General features: G+C 41.6%; 1 protein-coding gene across 5 annotated transcripts; it reads left to right on the top strand.

Annotated features, from left to right (window-relative positions):
* The first annotated feature begins 4,060 nt into the window (after window positions 1-4,060).
* LOC5580049 (anoctamin-10) lies at window positions 4,061-17,444 on the top strand. 5 transcript variants are annotated; one of them, XM_021847162.1, is made up of 9 exons: window positions 4,433-4,824; window positions 4,894-4,920; window positions 5,026-5,224; window positions 13,855-14,278; window positions 14,338-14,483; window positions 14,712-15,625; window positions 15,688-16,205; window positions 16,290-16,464; window positions 17,118-17,444. In XM_021847162.1, exons 3-9 carry the CDS (start codon window positions 5,209-5,211, stop codon window positions 17,190-17,192), a joined length of 2,268 nt encoding a protein of 755 aa, XP_021702854.1. In that variant the 5' UTR covers window positions 4,433-4,824; window positions 4,894-4,920; window positions 5,026-5,208; the 3' UTR covers window positions 17,193-17,444. The 5 variants fall into 5 exon arrangements, with proteins under 5 accessions (XP_021702851.1, XP_021702850.1, XP_021702853.1 ...); XM_021847159.1 differs by lacking the exons at window positions 4,433-4,824; window positions 4,894-4,920 and adding an exon at window positions 4,061-4,165; XM_021847158.1 differs by lacking the exons at window positions 4,433-4,824; window positions 4,894-4,920 and adding an exon at window positions 4,084-4,210.
* The last annotated feature ends 2,108 nt before the right edge of the window (window positions 17,445-19,552 follow it).

Below are 19,552 nucleotides of genomic sequence, written 5' to 3'. Positions count from 1 at the left end.
AAAATTCTTTGAAACAGCATGCATAAATATTCAAGTTTTCTCCGAAAAAACTATCAAAGTTACCCCGTTTTACGGTATTCGTTTTTTATACAAATATTATTCTGTGCCATTTTGCAGAGTTGTGTTTGATCCTTCGACCTTGACGTTTGCTCCTGCGGGAGCCGGTGATGAGGGCAATATCAAACATGTCACGCATCGGTCGAGTAAAGTAAAAAAGTGCCGCGTTCGATTAGTTCTTTTTGATCTTTCGACGTTGACGCTTGCTCCTGGGCAGTGCGTCAAGAAAGCCCGAGCAGTCGTCAGTTGTTTTCCCTCTCGGGTCGCGCGACTATTTCCTCTGAGTGCTTTTATATAGCTGAGCAAACGAGTGAAGCTGAAAGTGGATTGTTGCTGCTCAAGGATGACGGATCAATTGGTGAGCTCGTATCATGCTACTATTTCTAATCTATAAAATATGTATGACTGCACCTTTAATCGTTACAACGGTGAGACTTCACTTATTTGGCTTTACATCAATTATCTTGATAAAGCCTCGCCAACAATATTTCGCCAATTCCCTCGGTTCATGGCCGCTTCTCTCCATCCTCGACTGTGACCCACGCTCTCCAGGTCCTGGTGTACCTGATCAATCCACCTAGCTCGCTGCGCCCCACGCCTTCTTGTTCCGACCGGATTCGTGGCGAACACCATCTTTACAGGGTTGTTGTCCGGCATTCTTGCAACATGCCCTGCCCAGCGTATCCTTCCAGCTTTAGCTACCTTCACGATACTGGGTTCGCCGTAGAGTTGAGCGAGCTCGTGGTTCATCCTTCGCCGTAACACGCCGTTCTCCTGCACGCCGCCGAAGATCGTCCTTAGCACTCGGCGTTCGAAAACCCCAAGAGCTTGCAAGTCCTCCTCGAGCATAGTCCACGCCTCATGCCCATAGAGGACTACCGGTCTTATGAGCGTTTTGTACATCGTGCATTTGGTGCGGGGGTGAATCTTTCTTGACCGCAGTTTCTTCTGGAGCCCATAGTAGGCACGACTTCCGCTGATGATGCGCCTTCGTATTTCCCGACTAACATTGTTGTCAGCCGTCAACAAGGATCCGAGGTAGACGAACTCGTCCACCACCTCGAAGGTATCCCCGTCTATCGTAACACTGCTTCCTAGGCGGGTCCTGTCGCGCTCAGTTCCGCCAACCAGCATGTACTTTGTTTTCGACGCATTCACCATTAGCCCGACTCTTGTTGCTTCGCGTTTCAGGCGGGTGAACAAATCTGCCACCGTTTCAAATTTTCTCCCAATGATATCCATGTCGTCCGCGAAGCAAACAAATTGTCCGGATCTCGTGAAAATCGTGCCTCGACTGTTAAGTCCGGCTCTCCGCATGACACCTTCAAGCGCAATATTGAACAACAGGCACGAAAGTCCATCGCCCTGTCGTAGTCCCCGCCGAGACTCGAACGAACTGGAGTGTTCGCCCGAGATCTTCACGCAGTTTTGCACACCGTCCATCGTTGCTCTGATCAATCTTGTGAGCTTCCCGGGAAAGCTGTTCTCGTCCATGATTTTCCATAGCTCTATGCGGTCGATACTATCGTATGCCGCCTTGAAATCGATGAACAAATGGTGCGTAGGGACCTGGTACTCACGGCATTTCTGGAGGATTTGCCGCACGGAAAAGATCTGATCCGTTGTCGAGCGGCCGTCGATGAAACCTGCTTGATAACTTCCCACGAACTCGTTTGCTATAGGTGATAGACGACGGAAGAGAATCTGGGATAGCACTTTATAGGCGGCGTTTAGGATGGTGATTGCACGATAATTTTCACACTCCAGTTTGTCGCCCTTTTTGTAGATAGGGCATATAACGCCTTGCTTCCACTCCTCCGGTAGCTGTTCCGTTTCCCAGATTCTGACTATCAGCCGATGCAGACAAGCGGCCAACCTGTCCGGGCCCATCTTGATGAGTTCGGCTCCGATACCATCCTTGCCAGCGGCTTTGTTGTTCTTGAGCTGTTGAATGGCATCCTTAACTTCCCCCATCGTGGGAGCTGGTTGATTTCCGCTATCCGCTGTGCTGACGTAGCCATCGCCTTCGCTGTCCTGACCTTCTGTGCCTGTGTTCTCTGCGGCATTCAGGTGTTCATCGTAGTGCTGCTTCCACCTTTCGATCACCTCGCGTCCGTCCGTCAAGATGCTCCCATCTTTATCCCGGCACATCTCAGCTCGCGGCACGAAGCCTTTGCGGGATGTGTTGAGCTTCTGATAGAACTTCCGCGTTTCTTGAGAACGGTACAGCAACTCCATCTCTTGGCATTCCACCTCTTCCAGGCGGCGCTTTTTGTCCCGGAATAGGCGGGTTTGCTGTTTCCGCTTCAGTCTGTATCGTTCCACGTTTTGCCGCGTACCATGCTGCAGCATTGCAGCCCGCGCTGCATTCTTCTCCTCTAAAACCTCTTGGCACTCCTCGTCGAACCAATCGTTTCTTGAGCTCCGTTCCACATATCTGACAACGCTTTCGGCAGCGTCGTTAATGGCTGCTTTGACTGTCCTCCAGCAGTCCTCAAGAGGGGCCCTATCGAGCTCGCCCTCATCCGGCAACGCTGCCTCAAGATGCTGCGCGTACGCATTGGCGACATCCGGTTGTTTCAGCCGCTCGAGATTGTACCGGGGCGGGCGTCGGTACCGTACATTGTTGATGACGGATTTTCAACAAACTATGATAGGTTCGTCACTGTGAGTGTCGACATAAACTCTGATTCATGAATTATTTATGTCTAATTTTTTTTTCAAAACACCTTTTTCCTATAACCTTAATTTTTCCTCCCCATCAACAAACATCCCTCCCAGTAACCTTTGTGGAGATGCAGAGGCAAACACGGTCTCCAAATAGCAAAGGTTACACACTAACATTCCTTCCCCCAATCCCACCTGACTGCAAGGACGTGGCCGGCGCCGTTATTGACCCTGTATAAAAAGAGGCACTGAATTATGCACACTGAAGAAGATTATGGCCAGTCCCAGCCGAACTTCTAGTTGATTCTTTGTGCATTTTCACTGATTTCGGTCAATCACGGAATAGCAACCATTGATATGTGTAGTCAGTCTAAGCTAAGCTGAGCTGAGCTGAGCTAAATTTCAGCTAATTACTACAAATCAATGACAATTACTCAAATCAATTCTACTATTCAGAACTCAATATATGTAGACACTCCTAGTGACAAACCATTCAAAATTTGTAAACACAATTTAGGATAGGTTTGGTAAGTCATTCGATTCATAGAACATGAATTAAAATAGTCTTCTATCATTCTATGAAGAAAACGTCGATCCTTCTTGTGTCGGACCATTCAATGTTATTTATGTAATTGACTGTTTAACGAGAAACTTGCGGCGATAGAAGCGCCTCCATTTATCATATAACGGAGGGTATTGAAACTAAGTTGGAGTTGATGATTTCGCTTTTTGGAAGTAAACATCACCTCCAAACGCTAGTGATTTTGCGGTGGGCTGTTGACGTTTGATAACGTATAACAAAAATAAAAATAAAGGTATGCGTACTTCAAGATGTAATTAACATTAAGTTAACTGAAATAAAAAGAATTGACACAATGCTGTCAAGTTGAAAATTGCTCTGTCTCGGATAATCCGGGACGTCTTCTTACTCTAATGTAATATATACAATATGGAATATAGTAACGCGGACGTAAACATATCTTATTCATTTTGAATAGAAGCATGAAACGGTCTCACCATTTGATATTCCATCGTCGACAGGAGAGCTCCAAATTCATTTGAATTTCGTCACCAACGCATACGGTCTAAATGAATATCGAACCGACTAACTATATGGCTCTCAGAAGCATTGCCTTAACAAAAACTCCGCTACAAGCAATTTCCATAATCTGCTGGTTCAGATATGGCGCGAGTGAGCCGGCATGTTCATAAAGATGATCGACATTTCACCACAACCATTCACCGCATCGTGCAATTTTTCACGCAATGCAGCTTTGAGAACGGCAGCATTGCATTCATCTCACTAGACCTCTCCATATCTCGCTTTCGTCTCATCTCAGTCAAAGTGCGACGAGGCACATTCAGTAGTCTAGTCAGTGAGCTACAGGAGACCGTTTCGTTCGGAAGCAAAATTCGTCGTCTTTTGTGTACCGAGGTGACTGTGAGTAATCCGTGTGTCTTACTTCCCTTTCTGCCATATACGAGTGTAAGTGAAGTGCGAGTCGAAGGAAAATCTTATATTAGTGCTTTATAAGTAGAAAATCAGAATTTTCCTCTAGAGTTGCATCGGATTTTTCTTCATTGATGGCAGCCGAATTTTAATTCAATTTTAATGATGTGCTATCAAACTGTGCGGTAGATAGCACAAGTAGCTCCGAGATAAGTGTGCGACCGAATTGTTGTGGTTTTTATGAGGTTGGTTTCTTCTTCGATGCAGCTGACTTTGCTTAGATACAGCTGACGTGTGTAGATCCAAAGAGGTCTCCATTCTTCGTCCATAGAGATAAAAAATTACAGACTGCAAAGGACGGAAATGAATTGGCATCGATTTGAATTACGTGAAAAAATAATCGAACGAAATAGAATTGCTTATGCTTGCGATTCGTCTCGGGGAAGGTGCTAATAAGCGATTCAGTGAAAAAAATCCCACGTTGGCAGTGACTGGCAGCAAACACACCGATCTAGAAGAAACGAGCAAGTGGAATACAAATCAGCTGAGCGAGTGTTGTTGAGTTGGATGAATGATTAAAGTCTGACGTTGAGACGAGTTTTTCGTATGCACACCTGGTTAGAGGTGGAGGGTCACACACCATCTCTAGGGTATGTGATTTAATTCGAGTAAAGCTATGTTGAAAATGATGCGGCGTTATAATTACGACCTATTTTTAGTGCCACCGCGTGGGAATTCTGTGCAGTGTCAGTGATCTAGTTTTTACATGTATATCTATAATTACAAGTGTTTGCCGGGCATCGGGATAGCAGTATGAAACAAAATCAAAACAAATATTGTTTATTTTGCAGCATCTCATCGAACCGAGAAGAGTACATATAGTTGTGAGTGAGCTGAGCAGTGTGAAGGTCATCGAAGCCGGTTCACGCTAGCGGCAGTTGAACAGCTGTGAAATTAGCTCGATAAGCCGCTGACATTTATTTCAGCATTAGAAGTCGTTATTGATAAGAGATGATTGCATTCAACTGAGTGAAATGGAAGATATTAGAGGTAAGTATTGCATTCGAAGGCGAGCGAATATTAAAAAAAAGTGTCAAAAATAGTTATGTCGCTGAACTGTTTTACCATCAGACCCGAAAGCGATGTATTCTCAGGTAACATTGGTAGCTGAATAACAGTTTCTACTGCTGAAAGGAGACTGTAATAACAGTATTTTAGTTGGCGCTGTTGTTCAGCTACCAATGTCACTTGGGTATAATCATATTTATGTATTCAGTTTGTCTCAACTTCGTCGAAAATCAATGGAGCTCTGGAAAGAGGGTTAAATTTCGAACGGACTCATTTTCCGAATACTCGATTTTGTATAAGTTCATGCAACAAGGTACAGAATGACGATGTTTACAGCATGACTCTTACAATTCATTACCTATTTTATTTTACTACAGTCAACTCTCCTTTACTCGATATTGAAGGGACCATCGAGTTAGCAAGGTATCGAGGTACAGAACAAATATTTTTCAAATTTTAAACTTTTCATTATTTTGACAAAATACATTCAAAATAGTAATTTTAACGTAAAAAATAATACAATTTAATCATATTTACCTATGTGACACTTTTTAACAGTATTCAAATTCATGAAATTGATTAACATTTGGAGGACATTTGGAACTTCTCATGAAAATATCGAGTTAGAGAGGTATCGACTTACAGAGGTATCAAAGTATTCTAGGTTGAAGGGACCGCGCATTCCATCGAGTTAGGGGAAATATCGAGACACAGAATATAGACAAGGGAGAGTTGACTGTAGAATGAAAGGCAATGATGAGAAACGACTGTATAACGGCTTAATTTTAATATAAGCTAACCATCATATGTAATAAAGCTAAAGCATGTAATCCAGGCATTGCTAGGTGTATTGAATTATTTCGATAAAAATCTCTTTTCCATAAAGGGCGCTCATCTTGCCCCGGCATGTAAAAATTACATAAATCAAGTAAAGCACTGTATTTTTTTGTTAATTTTTTCTTAATATTCTAAAATACATTTAGAAAGTCTTGAAATGTTAACTGAGAATCAAAAATTCGGTCAAAACATTATCAAAAGACTAAACTCTTATATTGTCCTGGTCCTTCGTTATAAGAAAAGTCTATGTTTTCATAATATAGGGGGAAGTGGGGCAGTCTGGCCACCTTAAGGAAAAGTCGATAAAAGTGCTGAAAATATTATGAATTTTACGAATGTTTGCATGATTTCCAACAATTGTTAGATGAATACACTAGATCTGCATGATTTCCTTCGTCTTATAAAGTTCACGGATAAATGATTAATTTTTCAAAATTTGTCATTTTTTGAGTCGATTTTTTACTGATGGGGTGATATGAGCACCCCATTTTTGATTGCAAAATAATCTCATGTAATCTAAAAATTCAATTATGTTGTTTCTATTCTTGAAAGTTATTAGTATTTATAAACACTCCGTGCAAGAAGATATATATATTTTTAAGAACATTCTAACAGTCAAACATCATCATTCTGAAATGATGAAATTTAAACGAGCCATTCGGGGCAAAATGGGCAGTTTTTTCGAACATCATTTATTTAATTTTCTTCGTTTTGAACACTGAGTTATAACATGCCTATTGCTTCATTTCATCATCAGCTTTGGGGTTACATGCTATTTCAGATGAAATTTCAAGTATTTATGCAGTTTGCAAGGGGTGCTTATTCCACCCCATTGGCCAAACCGCCCCGACTACCCCTACTTTGATCAAGGATAGTAGTTGCTTGAATCGCAATGCAACAGTGTTTAACGGTTTATGGACAAAAGATCAAAAGACAAAACGTCGAAAGAACAAAAAATCGAAAGCGATTAGCTTGGTGGGAAATTTTTTATTTGAAAAAAGATTTTCGAACTTTTGTTCTTTCTTTTTTGTTCTTCGACGTTTTGTCCTCTCGACCATGTATAACAGTGATTCCCAAAGTGGGCGAATTCGCCCCCCTGGGGGCGATTTTTAGGTTCAAGGGGGCGAAAATTTGTAAAACAGAATTTGGGGGGCGAAAAAGCTAACACGGGAGCATTTGAAAATAATTACTAATAACCCACATATCTGATGGTTTATCAATTCCAAACTTATCTATTTCCAGACTATTTTATCTTAAAGAGATATAACTCTAATCATGGTCATTTTAAAATTATGACAGACAACACTTGATGATTATCAAACACAAAATGTTTGTGCTCAGGTTTTAAAATATCATGTGAGTTTTAAGTATGCAGCATTTGAGATTTTCACAAAATCTTGCAGACGCCAGTTAAAAAAAAATCTAGTGTGCCCGTATTGTTGTTCTGGTAGCACTCTTTCTCATTAGTTATTATGGTACAAATCATTTTAGAAACAAATTTTGAAAAAAATAGCAGGCAAAAATCGGGTCCCAACGATGCCAAAGACGTTATTTCTTCGAAGGTTTTTTTTTATAGTGTTTTAAAATACATTTGAAGAAATTTCAGAGGTGCGTCAGATTTGAACTTTCAGAATTCTGAAAAAAATGAGTTTTCTTGGTGTTAGATAAAATACCCTTCTAATAAATTGCATTGAGCAATGAATTGAAAAACGTTCTGGATTTTCATATATGTTTCAGGGTTTTTGGATTGGATAAAATTGTGTTCCCAAAAACATCAAACATTTATTATTCACACTGTGATTTTAAAAATGGCAGAAAAATCTGTATGATATTACAATTCACGGACATTTGCTCGTAAAATATTGCATTTGGTTCAGTTGTGGGGAACTTCGCCCCCAACTACGTCATAAGGCGTCTATGCATACATAACATAAGTTGAAATTGGACCGAACTTTGTCTTATTCAGTATTTTGTAATGCACGCAAAATATTGTTGAAATTGATATTATAAATTACAGCCCAATAAATAATTCATAGTAACTGTGGGTTATAGATATTAAAAAAATTAAATGTACATAAAAGTTATTGTATTACGATTCTAAGGATATGCGAGTCGAGGACAGTTTTTGCCCTTCAGCGCTTAATTAAAATATTTGAATCACATATTAGGGGGGCGATTCCAGATAAATATTGGCCTCAAGGGGGCGAAAGTTGAAAAAGTTTGGGAAGCACTGATGTATAACGATATTTTAATAATATCCATTCATTCAGTTTCGGAATCTAAGGGTACTCATCTTGTCTCCTATTAGGCATTTTACGGCGAAATTCTCTCTCTTTTATTGGTACTATTGTTTTCAGGAAGGAGAGAAAGAGAGCGATTTTCTAATGACGTCACCGTGCAATGGGTAATAACATATTAAATACTCAGGGCAACTTCACCGTTGGTCCATTTTTCGGTCCAAATTTTTACCAAACATGAACCTGTCAAATTTAAATAGACCAAACCGCACGCGCATGCACCGGTTGTTGTATTTATTTCTCGATCCATTTCAAATGTGATCAACAAGAACAAACAAATAATGGATTGAACTAACAGAATATTAAAGTTTATTGGAAGTTTTTAGACGCAGTCCTCAGAATCCAGTTTATACGGAATCCTGAAGGGTCTGTGATGGAATTTTTAAGAGACCCTCGGAGGAATTCCTGTTCGATTCCTGGAGACATCGTCATTCCTGGTGGAGCTTCCCGGGGGGTTCTTGTAAGAATTTCTGGAGGAAATCCGGAGAAATTCTGAAGGAATTCTGAAAAAAAAAACTCCTGATGAATTTCCGCTGGAATTTGTAAAGAATTCTCGAAGGAGTACCCGGATGAACCCCAAAGTAATTTCCGGAGGAATTCCTAAAGATTTCACAGCGGAGCTCCGAAGGAATTCCCGCCGGGCTGGAAGGAATTTTAGGAGGAGCTCCGTAGACTTTTTCAGAAGAACTGCTGAGAAATTCTCGGTGGAGCTCCAGAGGAATTGAAGGAACTCTGAACGAATTTCCGGAGGAATACCTGGAAGAACTCTGGACAAAATCCAGAAAAAATTCTGAAGCTATTCCTAGAGAACTCCGGATGCCTTTGTGGAAGATCTCTGGAGAAATTCCTGCAGAAACTAAATTCAAAATATGAAGGAATTTCCGGTGTAACTCCAGAGAAACTTTCCCGGAATTACCGGATGAAAACCAGAGGAATCGCCGGAAGAATAGGTTTTGGAAGCACTCCAGAGGAGTTTTTTTTTTATTATTAGGCACTCCGTGCACTTGGCCACTACTATGCCGATTATCATATCGTCACTGAATCTATTTATATCCTTATTGCTATCTCTCTCATACCGAGCAGGTAGAGGAGAGAGCTCCCGTTGGTCCAATCTGTATCCATATAGCCGTAGTCCATTGGTGTGCGGTGGTTCATTTTACCATGTTTCCGTGTCTGTGAGGCAACAGCCTACAAAGAGGGTCAGTTTGTCTCAGTCACCATCTGATACTGACGGAGGATGGATGTTTTTCCCCAATACAAGGTCCTTCGTGCGGCGTCTTCTGGTGACTGGACGGAGTTTTTTTTGTGAGGGAGGATTGGGAATCGAACCCATGATCTTCCGCTTACGAAGCGAAAGCGTAACCTCGAGGCAACGGCACCCCCTTCCAGAGGAGTTGCTGGAAGAAAATTCAGTCGAAATCCGATGAATTTATGTATTAAATCCAGAGACAATTCTAGAAGAACTTAAAAAAATCCAGGAGGAACTCCTGAGAAATTACTCGAGGGAATCTGGAGGAATCACCGAAGGACGACTAGAGGAATTTCCGGAAAAAATATCGAGAAATTTCCCAAGGAACCCGAAGGAAATGTATAGAATTTTTAGAAGTATCTCCTGCATAGTTCCTAGTTGAACTCCAGAGGATTCCAAAAGAATTACTAGGGGAACTCTGAAGAATTCCTGGAGAAATTCTGAAAAAAAAAAAATCCAGGAGGAACTATAGAAGAAATCCGAAATAAAAATCCCGGTGGAGTTCCAATAGAATTGCCGGATGAACTACGAAGAAAGTCCATAACAAACTCTGAAGTAATTTTTGTAGAACCTACAAAGCAATTGCTGGAGGAACTGCGATTTTTTTTTTCCTGAAATTCCTGAAGGAACTTTGGAGAAAATCCCGGAGGAAATCCTCAGAGCAGTTTTTGGAGGAAATTTCCTGAGGAGTTCCTGGAGAAATTCCCCGAGGAGTTCTTGGGGGGATACCCCCAGAAGAATCCTTGAAATTCCCGGAGCAAATCCTCCGAGTTAATCCTGGAGTAAATCCCCAGCCAAATTCCTGGAGGAAATCTCCAGATAAATAAATCTTCAAAGAAATTTCTGGAGAAAATGCTCGGAAGAATTTCTTAATGAAATTCCCAGTGGAACTCAAGGAAATTTTCATTACGAAAAGATCCTGGACCGAGCGGGAATCGAACCCAGCCACCTTCAGCATGACTTTGCTTTGTAGCTAAGAAAGGGAATCTTCGGACAAATTTTATGAAACAATCAACGATGGAATTTCTGCAGCAAATCCCCGCAGGAAGAATTACTGCCCAACAAATATTTTAGTGGAATAATAGTTGAACAAATCACTTTCAAATATATTTCAACTGAATAAACTGTTATTCAGCAACCAATGTTACTTGGGTGGAGAAACCACCGGAGGAGAGTTCCTTGGAAAAATCCCCGGAATAATTCTGGGAGCAAATCGCCAGAATAAAAAAATACCTCTAGGTAAATTCCTTAAGGAAATCCCTGGAAGAAATCTCCGGAGGAATTCCTGGAAGAATTATGGGTGAAATCCCTAGAGGATTTCCTGGACGAAATCCCCTGGGCAGTGAATCAAATTGTCATCAAAACAGGCACAAAACAAACAACAAAGCACGCTCGCTCACAACCGTTTGTCCCAACTGTTGCGGATAGGGATACAATCAGAATCGAAATTGTCATGACAATCACAGAGCGCAACATTGTTGCAACCTTTTTAACTCGCGATTAATCAGTTATTTCAAACACCAAATCAAATTTGTTTTATGGATGCTGTTCGGTAATGTGTCAATGTTTAACAACATGGAGAAAGTTCTCGAAAATTGCAATGCGAAGCCCAGAAAATCGTTGCGTACGTGGTGATCGATCATTGTCATATTCTGTTCAAGTGATGATAAACTGATGTTGCGGAATGAAATTGTTGCAACAAGAATAGGAGATGACAATGTCTTTGTTGCTGCGTATTGGGTGACAATTGATTCACTGCCCCTGGGGTATTACTGAAGTAAATCCCCGGTGGAGTTCTTGAAATGAAATCTAAAGAGGAATTATTGGAGTCAATCTCTGGAGGAATTACTGGTGCAAATTCCCAGAGAAATTCCTGGAGTTAATCTCCGGAGAAATTCTTTGAAAAATCCTCTAAGGAATTTCTCGAGAAAAAAAATCTTGGTGAAATTGACGGGGTTGGTGGTCTGATGGCTACCGCTTCTGCTTCATAAGCAGAAGGTCATGGGTTCAATCCCAGGCCCGTCCCTTCCCTCGAACTTTGTAGTTTTATATCTCTCACTTGCTTCTATCTTCCATTCTAAATCTATCACACATACGCTATCAGCATACGCTAGAACCAGAGACGGACAAGAAACCGTTTCCTCAACGCTTCCATTCTTACACGCGCATGCCTTTCCTTACGCCTGATTCATAGGCAGTCTGCTAACCACAAAAGCAAACCTCTCTGCCATGCCTTTCCCCCAATCCAAACACTCCCGCGTGAACTGGCGTAGATGCAGTGGTATATACGGTCTACGTGGGAGCCAGTATAATGTATCATCGATTCCTCCCCCTTTCCCACATTGGTCAGCATTCTGACGTGGCAGGCACCATTGTCGTCTAGAAATTGAAGATCACCAGCACTTATACACTGAGGATTAGACTGGCCCTAAAACAAAAAAGTTGTAAAACTCAACGGGGCACCCCCTAGATAAGAGCCTTTGGAAAAGAAAAACGCTCTCTCAAAATTCCAACTCTATTGGTTGCTCCACCAGCTAGCGCATTCGATTTGAAGTTTGTATGGGATATTCGTCTCAAATATATTGAAAATTGATCCTATGTCACTGTTTCGTTCCGTATATTAATTGTTCGCATTCATATAAGCCCAGAATGACAAATACACTAGTTGATACCCTAATGAACATAATTGCAGAAGGTTGTATGTGGATTTGAGCTCGTTTTCATTAACTTTTCAGTTATTGAAAGTAAGGCTGAATCAGCCTCCCGTATAATCACATATATGCATGCGCCTTGTGTAGCAGCTCGCCCAACGTCATAGGTGGCTATGATGCGCTTAGTGGCTATGTTGAAGAAATACAAGCAGTATTGCATGATATACTTCAGATGGTTAAAACACCAACTTTATTAATTTTGATCATGGTACAATCTTCTACAATATTCTTCGCTATTACATCAAGTAGTGATTTTGGCATTCTGGGTCCAATTGAACGCGATCATTAATTTTTCTGAACCAAACAGTAGATGGTGTGCTGTTGCTCATATGTTTGAGCTGAAAATCCCATATTAACTTCAATTCAAATGCGCCAGCTCATGGCACGACCAAATGAGCTGAATTTTTCAGAAAGGCTTCCTCTAACCCCAAGAAATAATCCTGGGGGGTGCCCCGTGGAATCATGCAACTTTATTTTTCTCCCATACTGAGCTGGGCCAGTCTACTGAGGATGCCTGTTAGTCCCAAGCAGTCATTCGGTTGGTTCCTTGTGTAAGTGCAGCTGATCTGGCGAGTACTGGAGTAGCATCCACGGGCGGCCAATCAAGTTCAAGCTCAAGCTAAAAAAAAAACTTGGTGAAATCCCCGGAAAAAAAATGTGGACGAAATCCCTAGAGAAATTTCTATTGGAAATTCCCTTAGAAATTCTTGGAGGAAATCCCCGGAAGAATTCATGGAGCTAATCCCCAGAAGAATGTATGGAGGAAATTTTCGGAGAATTTATGGGGAACGTCCCAGGTGGTGCTACTGGAGAAAACACTCGAAGCAATTCCTGGAGGAAATCCCCGGAAGAATTTCTGCACAAAATCCCCAAAGGAATTCCTGGGCGGGAATGCTATTGAAAATCCCTTGAGGAATTCCTGGAGAAAATTTCCGGAGGAGTTCTTGGAGATAATCCTGGAAGAATTCCTGGATAAGTAATTTCTTGAAAAAATACCTGGAGGAACTTCATAATGAATTCCCCGGAGTAATTCCTGAAAGAAATTCACGGAGGAATTCCTGAATCTACTCCTCAAAACCTCAAAACTAAATCTACTATTTTCTTAACAATTTCAATTTTTTACTGTAGCTTATCATAACGTTATTTACCTTCGTAGATTTTTTGAATGAAATATTCGAAAACTCGATTGCTTCTACCAGGCGTCGCCCATCTCTCGAAGCGCAAGCTATCCCGAACGTTGAAGAACTACGTCCCAAAGTGGTCCGCGTTCGTCGCAAGCGACCAATCTCCCGTGCGTGGCATATGATGCGTAGTTCTTGTAAATTGAGTATGTTGACGGATTTCCGATTGTGTTTTTTCCTCTAGTAGTGACGGAATCTACTTAACTTTTGCACACGTGATTGGAGATTTTTCGTTTTTTTTTATTGATTCACAATGCACTGAGAGATCGTGAATAACATACAACATAATCTTCTAATGTTATAAAAATAGCCTAATGTATATTTTCTACCAATGCAGATAAGCTGATCCCCCGCTTCGCCAACGATGACGAGGAGGAGTTCAACGAAGAGATCGGCCTGATCCGGAAGCCAACGATCCCTTCCATACGGCAGCGAAACTCCCAGATCCACGCGTTGGAAAATCTCGATCAAATTGAGGAAGAGGAGAAACTGAACGAATTTCGATCATCCCTGAAAAGTGGCAACAAAAAGGGCGTTACCTTCGGAGATGGAGTACGGAAACGGGGTGCGGCGGCTAATCGCATTCCGGAGCTGAGCAGCAGCAATAGCGAGGATTTCGAACGGTTTGGCGATTCGTATATGGTGCTGGAGTTTAGCGAGGGTACCGCGACGGAGACGATCCAGTGGATTATCGAGAAGATTCGGGGGAGAAAGATCGATGGCGGTGCCGAACTGATGGTGCGAAAGGAACCGCTTACCAAGTATGAGGGCTTGAGGGTATTCTTTGCTAGAGATTTTAATGATTTTTATTGAATTTCAGAGAAACTCAAACGCTTATTCTGCACATCTCAGCGACGCAGATGAAGTTCCTGGAGATAGCAGACGACATGGGCTTTATGAAGCGAACCAAGACTGGAATTATTAGAAATTTTAACGTTGCTTGTTTGGATGACTTTTTCTATGACGGTATGTTTTTCGATAATACGTGGAATTCTTTTCGAATAACGGCAACGTAGTCTTTCTTTGTTGAGTTCGTTCCAATGACATAATCAAAGATTTTCCTGAAGAGGATGCGTGGAAAAATCGGGTTGCCTAATAAAACTAGGTAACCAACAAAAAGATTACGTTGTTGATATTCCATTAACAATTGAAGATGCAGTTGAACTCTAACCAATCATAATTCCAATAATGCAGAGAACATGACTTTGGAGGATATCCTCACTCCGGCGGATCGACAGATAATCATTAAACATGCCCTGGAAAACATTCGTGCCTCGGAAAATGAGCATCACATCCCAGGAACGAAAACACAACTCTACCACGGCCAATCGATCATCCAGGCTGCGCAGCGATATGAAATCATCACGAGCTTCTACTCCCTGCACGACAAGCAGAAGCTACGGAAACTGCGTCACGTGTGGATCAAGCCAACCAAACAACAGCCGATCGACGAAATTCGCGACTATTTTGGGGAAAGTGTCGGAATGTATTTTAGCTTCCTAGGGTTCTACACGTACGCTTTGATCGTTCCGACGGTGTTGGGACTTTTACAGATGCTTCTTTCCGAAGAAACGGAAACCGTCCCCTTCTTTTGCGTGTTCTACGTCGTGTGGATAAAAGTCTTTCTGGAGTTGTGGAAGCGAAAGAGTTCGGCACACGCCTATCGCTGGGGTACGATCACGATGACTAACTTGGACGAACCACGAGTAGGTTACTATGGGAAGCTGGGTAGGGACCCCGTCACTGGGAAGGTTACTCCGCAGTACCCCAAGTGGAAGACCTATGTTCAGATGTACTGCGTCACGGCACCGATCATCCTTTTCTGTATATCGATCGCCGGTTTTGTAACGATCTTTCAGTTTTACGTAGAAAGCTATCTGGCCGAGATGTTTGGGATCGATTCGTACATTATGTACGTGCCATCGATCGTGAATGCGATCTACATTGCCATATCGACGATCGCGTATGATCGGCTAGCTACTTATTTGACGGACAAGGAGAACCATCGAACCCAGAGCCAATACGAGAGACATCGTGTCAATAAGCTGATTGTGTTGGAGTTTGTGAATAATTTCTTGTGCTTATTCTACATCGCGTTTATCTTGCAGGTGAGTTGTAAATTTTAGAATTAAAATGCATACTTTGACTACATTTTTGGTGATCTTGTCAGGACATGAAAATGCTCAAAACTCAACTGATGATGCAGCTGATTGTGCTGCAATTTGTGCAAAATGTGCTGGAAAATCTGCTTCCCTACCTCAAGAAGAAGGTAGCTCTGATCTCGAACAAGCTGTTTGTCAAGTCCAATTACGAAAGGTTGCAGCAAGCCTACGAAGAGTACGATCAGATGGGTATTCTATCGCTGGATGATGATGATGTTCGGATCGTGCGACACAAGAAGGAATGCGTCATGGAGGAATACAACACGTACGATGACTATCTGGAACTGTACATACAGTTTGGCTACGTGGTGCTGTTCTCATCTGTGGCTCCAATGACGGCATTCTGGGCCATTCTGAACAACGTGATCGAGATTCGGTTGGATGCGTACAAGCTGTGTTCGTTCTTCAAGCGGCCGTTCGCCAGGCGAACTAAGAACATTGGCGCGTGGCAGTTGGCGTTCGAAACGCTGGCGATCATTTCGATTATGACCAACTGTGGGATTCTGTATCTTTCGCCGCAGATGAGGTAACTATTCGTATACTTCTTGGTGTAAACCGCAATTCTGTAAAAAAAAATCCCGTTGAAATCTGATGTTTACTCCATTTATAGGGAAATGGCCACCAACGTCAGCTCGGAGGCGTACACCATCACCTTCCTAGTCATTGAACACGTCCTGCTCGGACTGACGTGGTTCATCTACAAAGCCATCCCGGACACTCCCCTGTGGGTACGCGTCGCTCTGGCCAAAGCCGATTACGAGTCGCGACAGGCTCTGAAACGCGAGGTATGTTCTGTTTGATTTGTTTCTAACCGATTTGTGTTTTGATTTCAGTTATACCTAATACTTTTTGCTCTGCAGCTGTAGTGGACTATAGAATACGCCGTTTTCAACGTTTTTCTTGAAATTCTTTTCCAGGACTAAAGACGCGCGCCACACACCACACTGCATTTTCTATACGAGTGTCATAGTCATCACCCTTGTGCCTACACATGTTTGAATGAGCCAGAGTTTTCCAGTACAATAATCGATTCATGCAGAATGTAAACGCAACAATAACTATCAGACTGCCACTGTTAACATACTATCAAGCTGATAATGAGTGTGATATAATTAACCGTTGTGAAGACTAACATTTTCTCCTAATTTTACCATTTTTTATCCATCACTGATCTACGGTCAAAGTTCGTTACGTGTTCAATGTTACATGTTCAAGTTATTTTTTTCCTTTCGAATTGCTCAAATAAGTTGCCCCGGATCGATCATATGTTTCTTCAACAGCGAACACAGCAATGCTTCGAATGTGGCAACGACGACTGATCCGTAGTAGTTTGACGATAGATTGGATGGACAAAAGTAGAATTGCATGGCCAGGATTTGATTTGTATAACCATTTAGTATTGAGAAATTTATTTTTCTAAATTGTTCGAACGAAACAGAATGCGCAACGATCTCGGAATCTTCTGTTTCGGCGTTTCCGGAGTGTGTACGATTCGCACTCGATGCTGACGTAGGCATTGATTGGAACCAACTTAGCGGATGTGATTTTTAGTGGATACTCTAAGATGTTGAGGAATGGTAGACACATTACGTAACGAAATTGAATTTTGGACGCTAGCTTCTACATTTTAATGCTGGTTCTATGGAATACTTAACCTTTCTGTGTAACGTTACGTAATTTGTGTACGACGCCTTATCATCGATTGAGCGTAAGTGTCATTTTGTACATATTGTTGAGATAAATTATGATATGTTGAACGTTAGAATGTTTTGTTTTGAATAATGATTCTTCGAAAGCCCTCTCGATTATTTACAATTTACCATTTCCTTATACGACGCATTGCCCACATCTGTGGGAAGGCTCATGGGATTTTAAATTTTCAGCAATATAGAACTCTACGTAGGGTAACGGTCGTACTTTGGACGCTTAAAGGAAGTGATTTTGGGTTTTTGTCCCAATTCATGATTTGTACAGCGTAACCAAGTCAACGAGCATGCCAAAATTTAGAGAAAAACTTTCTCTATGAGAGAAATATGTTCATATGTGTATTATTAGAGTTTGTGCCCCAATAAATGAACAATTTACATTAAATTCATCTTTATTTTATTTTTGATTCTACATGCTAATTATTGTCTCACATTTTAGGAGTTGGACCAGCTTTGTTCGATTTTGTGGTTTTTGTACTGGTTGTGTTATTGGATTGGTTTTAACCTTGTAATTTGTTTGGCCTTATGGGCTCTGGTAGTTTTTTTTTTAAATACAATTTGATATTCTAACTACTATTTATACTAAAAACTAGGGGAGGGGGCGAGGTCCCGGATGACCTGCTGGCCAGATTATTGGCAGCGAGTCCTGTATTTATAACCAAAGCGCTCATCGAGTGTTTTTATCTCGGCCAGAAGGTGGACCTCAGTTGTTCTCATTCTCGGTGGGCTGTTGAGGATCATCCGAAGGAATATATTCTGGGTCCTTTGGAGCCGCAGATGGCGGTTTTTGGCTCTCCCAGATTGGTACGCCATATGACCAATGACCGGAGAAAGACCTGTTTGTAAACAGCAAGCTTGTTCTTCATAGACTAGGTTGTCTTTCGGTTGATCAGTAGGTGCTTTACGCAAGATGTTGCAAGTGGTTAACATTTTTGTCAACCTGCTGTCTGAAGAGAAGCTTGATGCCTGTCTACCGTTAAACCAAGGTAGTCGGCTACATCAGACCATTCCACCGTTGATCCACCGAGGGTGATTTTACAATCCTCAACCGTAACAAGTCTGGGGGATTTGGACTAGTGGAAGAGGATGACCTGAATCTTCGCCGCGTTGATACAGATCTTCCAGCAGTTCAAATAATCAAGACAAGACGTTCAGGCCTCTCTGGAGTCGAGATGTTAACGCTCTCGTGAAACTACCGCTGTAGATGACTGAGGTGTCGTCAGCGAACAGCAATAGAAAGCCGCCTCTAGGAAGCTGAGGCATGTCCGAGGTGAACAGGATGTATACTGCCGTTATACGCATAATTGTCCCATGTTATTTTTTGTGCGTTTTGACTTTTTGTCATCAAACAGCTTCTTTTTATGTATAGTTTTAGAAAACACTTACCAAAAATTAACTTTGTTCGCAAACTCAATGAAAAGCAAGCCAAGTCAATTTGTCCCATTGTTGAATTTCTACGCATAACTGTCCCACTACTGTATTTCTACGCATAACTGTCACACTATACTATTCGCAGCGTTGATCTAGAACAAAATATTCAGTACGCAGTTTTTAATTAGCTGTTGTTTGGGAAAATCGTTTTGAACATCTTCTAATGTTGGCTTTACATCCTTTGTGGAACACAACCTGTTTTATGTATATTATCGGGATGCATTCATCATTCATGCGAGCCTAACGTCAAATTTGATTGAAATTTTCAATATCTAAAAATTATTTTCCATCCGTTTTTCTATTAATTTCAGTTGAATTTTCAAGAACGATCACAAAATTCTTCTAGTTTTTAAAACCGCGGAAAATAATAACAAATAAAAATAGTTCATCCGGTTTTGGATGACTTGGCCACATGCTGGGTTGTTCCGAATACCGGTTCACTGGTGGAAGTGTCCATTATATTGGCGAATCAGAAACCTGGCTTGCGACATACCAATTTTCATGAATTCAATTCTAAAGGTGGTTCAAAGGTATTTGAATGACGTGACTTGGATTGTTCCAAGTTCTCGGTTCCCGGGGGGAAATGGCCACTAAATTATCGGCTCTGAAATAACTGGTTCTTCGGCGCAAGTGGCAAATATGTTGGCGGTTCTTAAACTTAATTTGAGATGTATCAGATATCATGATTTTGAAAACCAAGTCCAAAGAAATGTCAAAACGTATGATTTTTAGCGTG

The sequence above is a fragment of the Aedes aegypti genome, chromosome 2 (genome assembly GCF_002204515.2).
Source record: "Aedes aegypti strain LVP_AGWG chromosome 2, AaegL5.0 Primary Assembly, whole genome shotgun sequence".
Classification (NCBI taxonomy): Eukaryota; Metazoa; Arthropoda; class Insecta; order Diptera; family Culicidae; genus Aedes; species Aedes aegypti.
Note: the sequence above shows the minus strand (reverse complement) of the source record. Positions and strands in the feature narration are given on the sequence as shown.

Excerpts from the sequence above, each read along its gene's own strand:
- LOC5580049 (XM_021847159.1), top strand. Across the intron at positions 15,626-15,687 it reads ACATCGCGTTTATCTTGCAG|GACATGAAAATGCTCAAAAC; the intron begins GTGAGTTGTAAA and ends TGATCTTGTCAG. Across the intron at positions 16,465-17,117 it reads GACAGGCTCTGAAACGCGAG|AATGCGCAACGATCTCGGAA; the intron begins GTATGTTCTGTT and ends CGAACGAAACAG.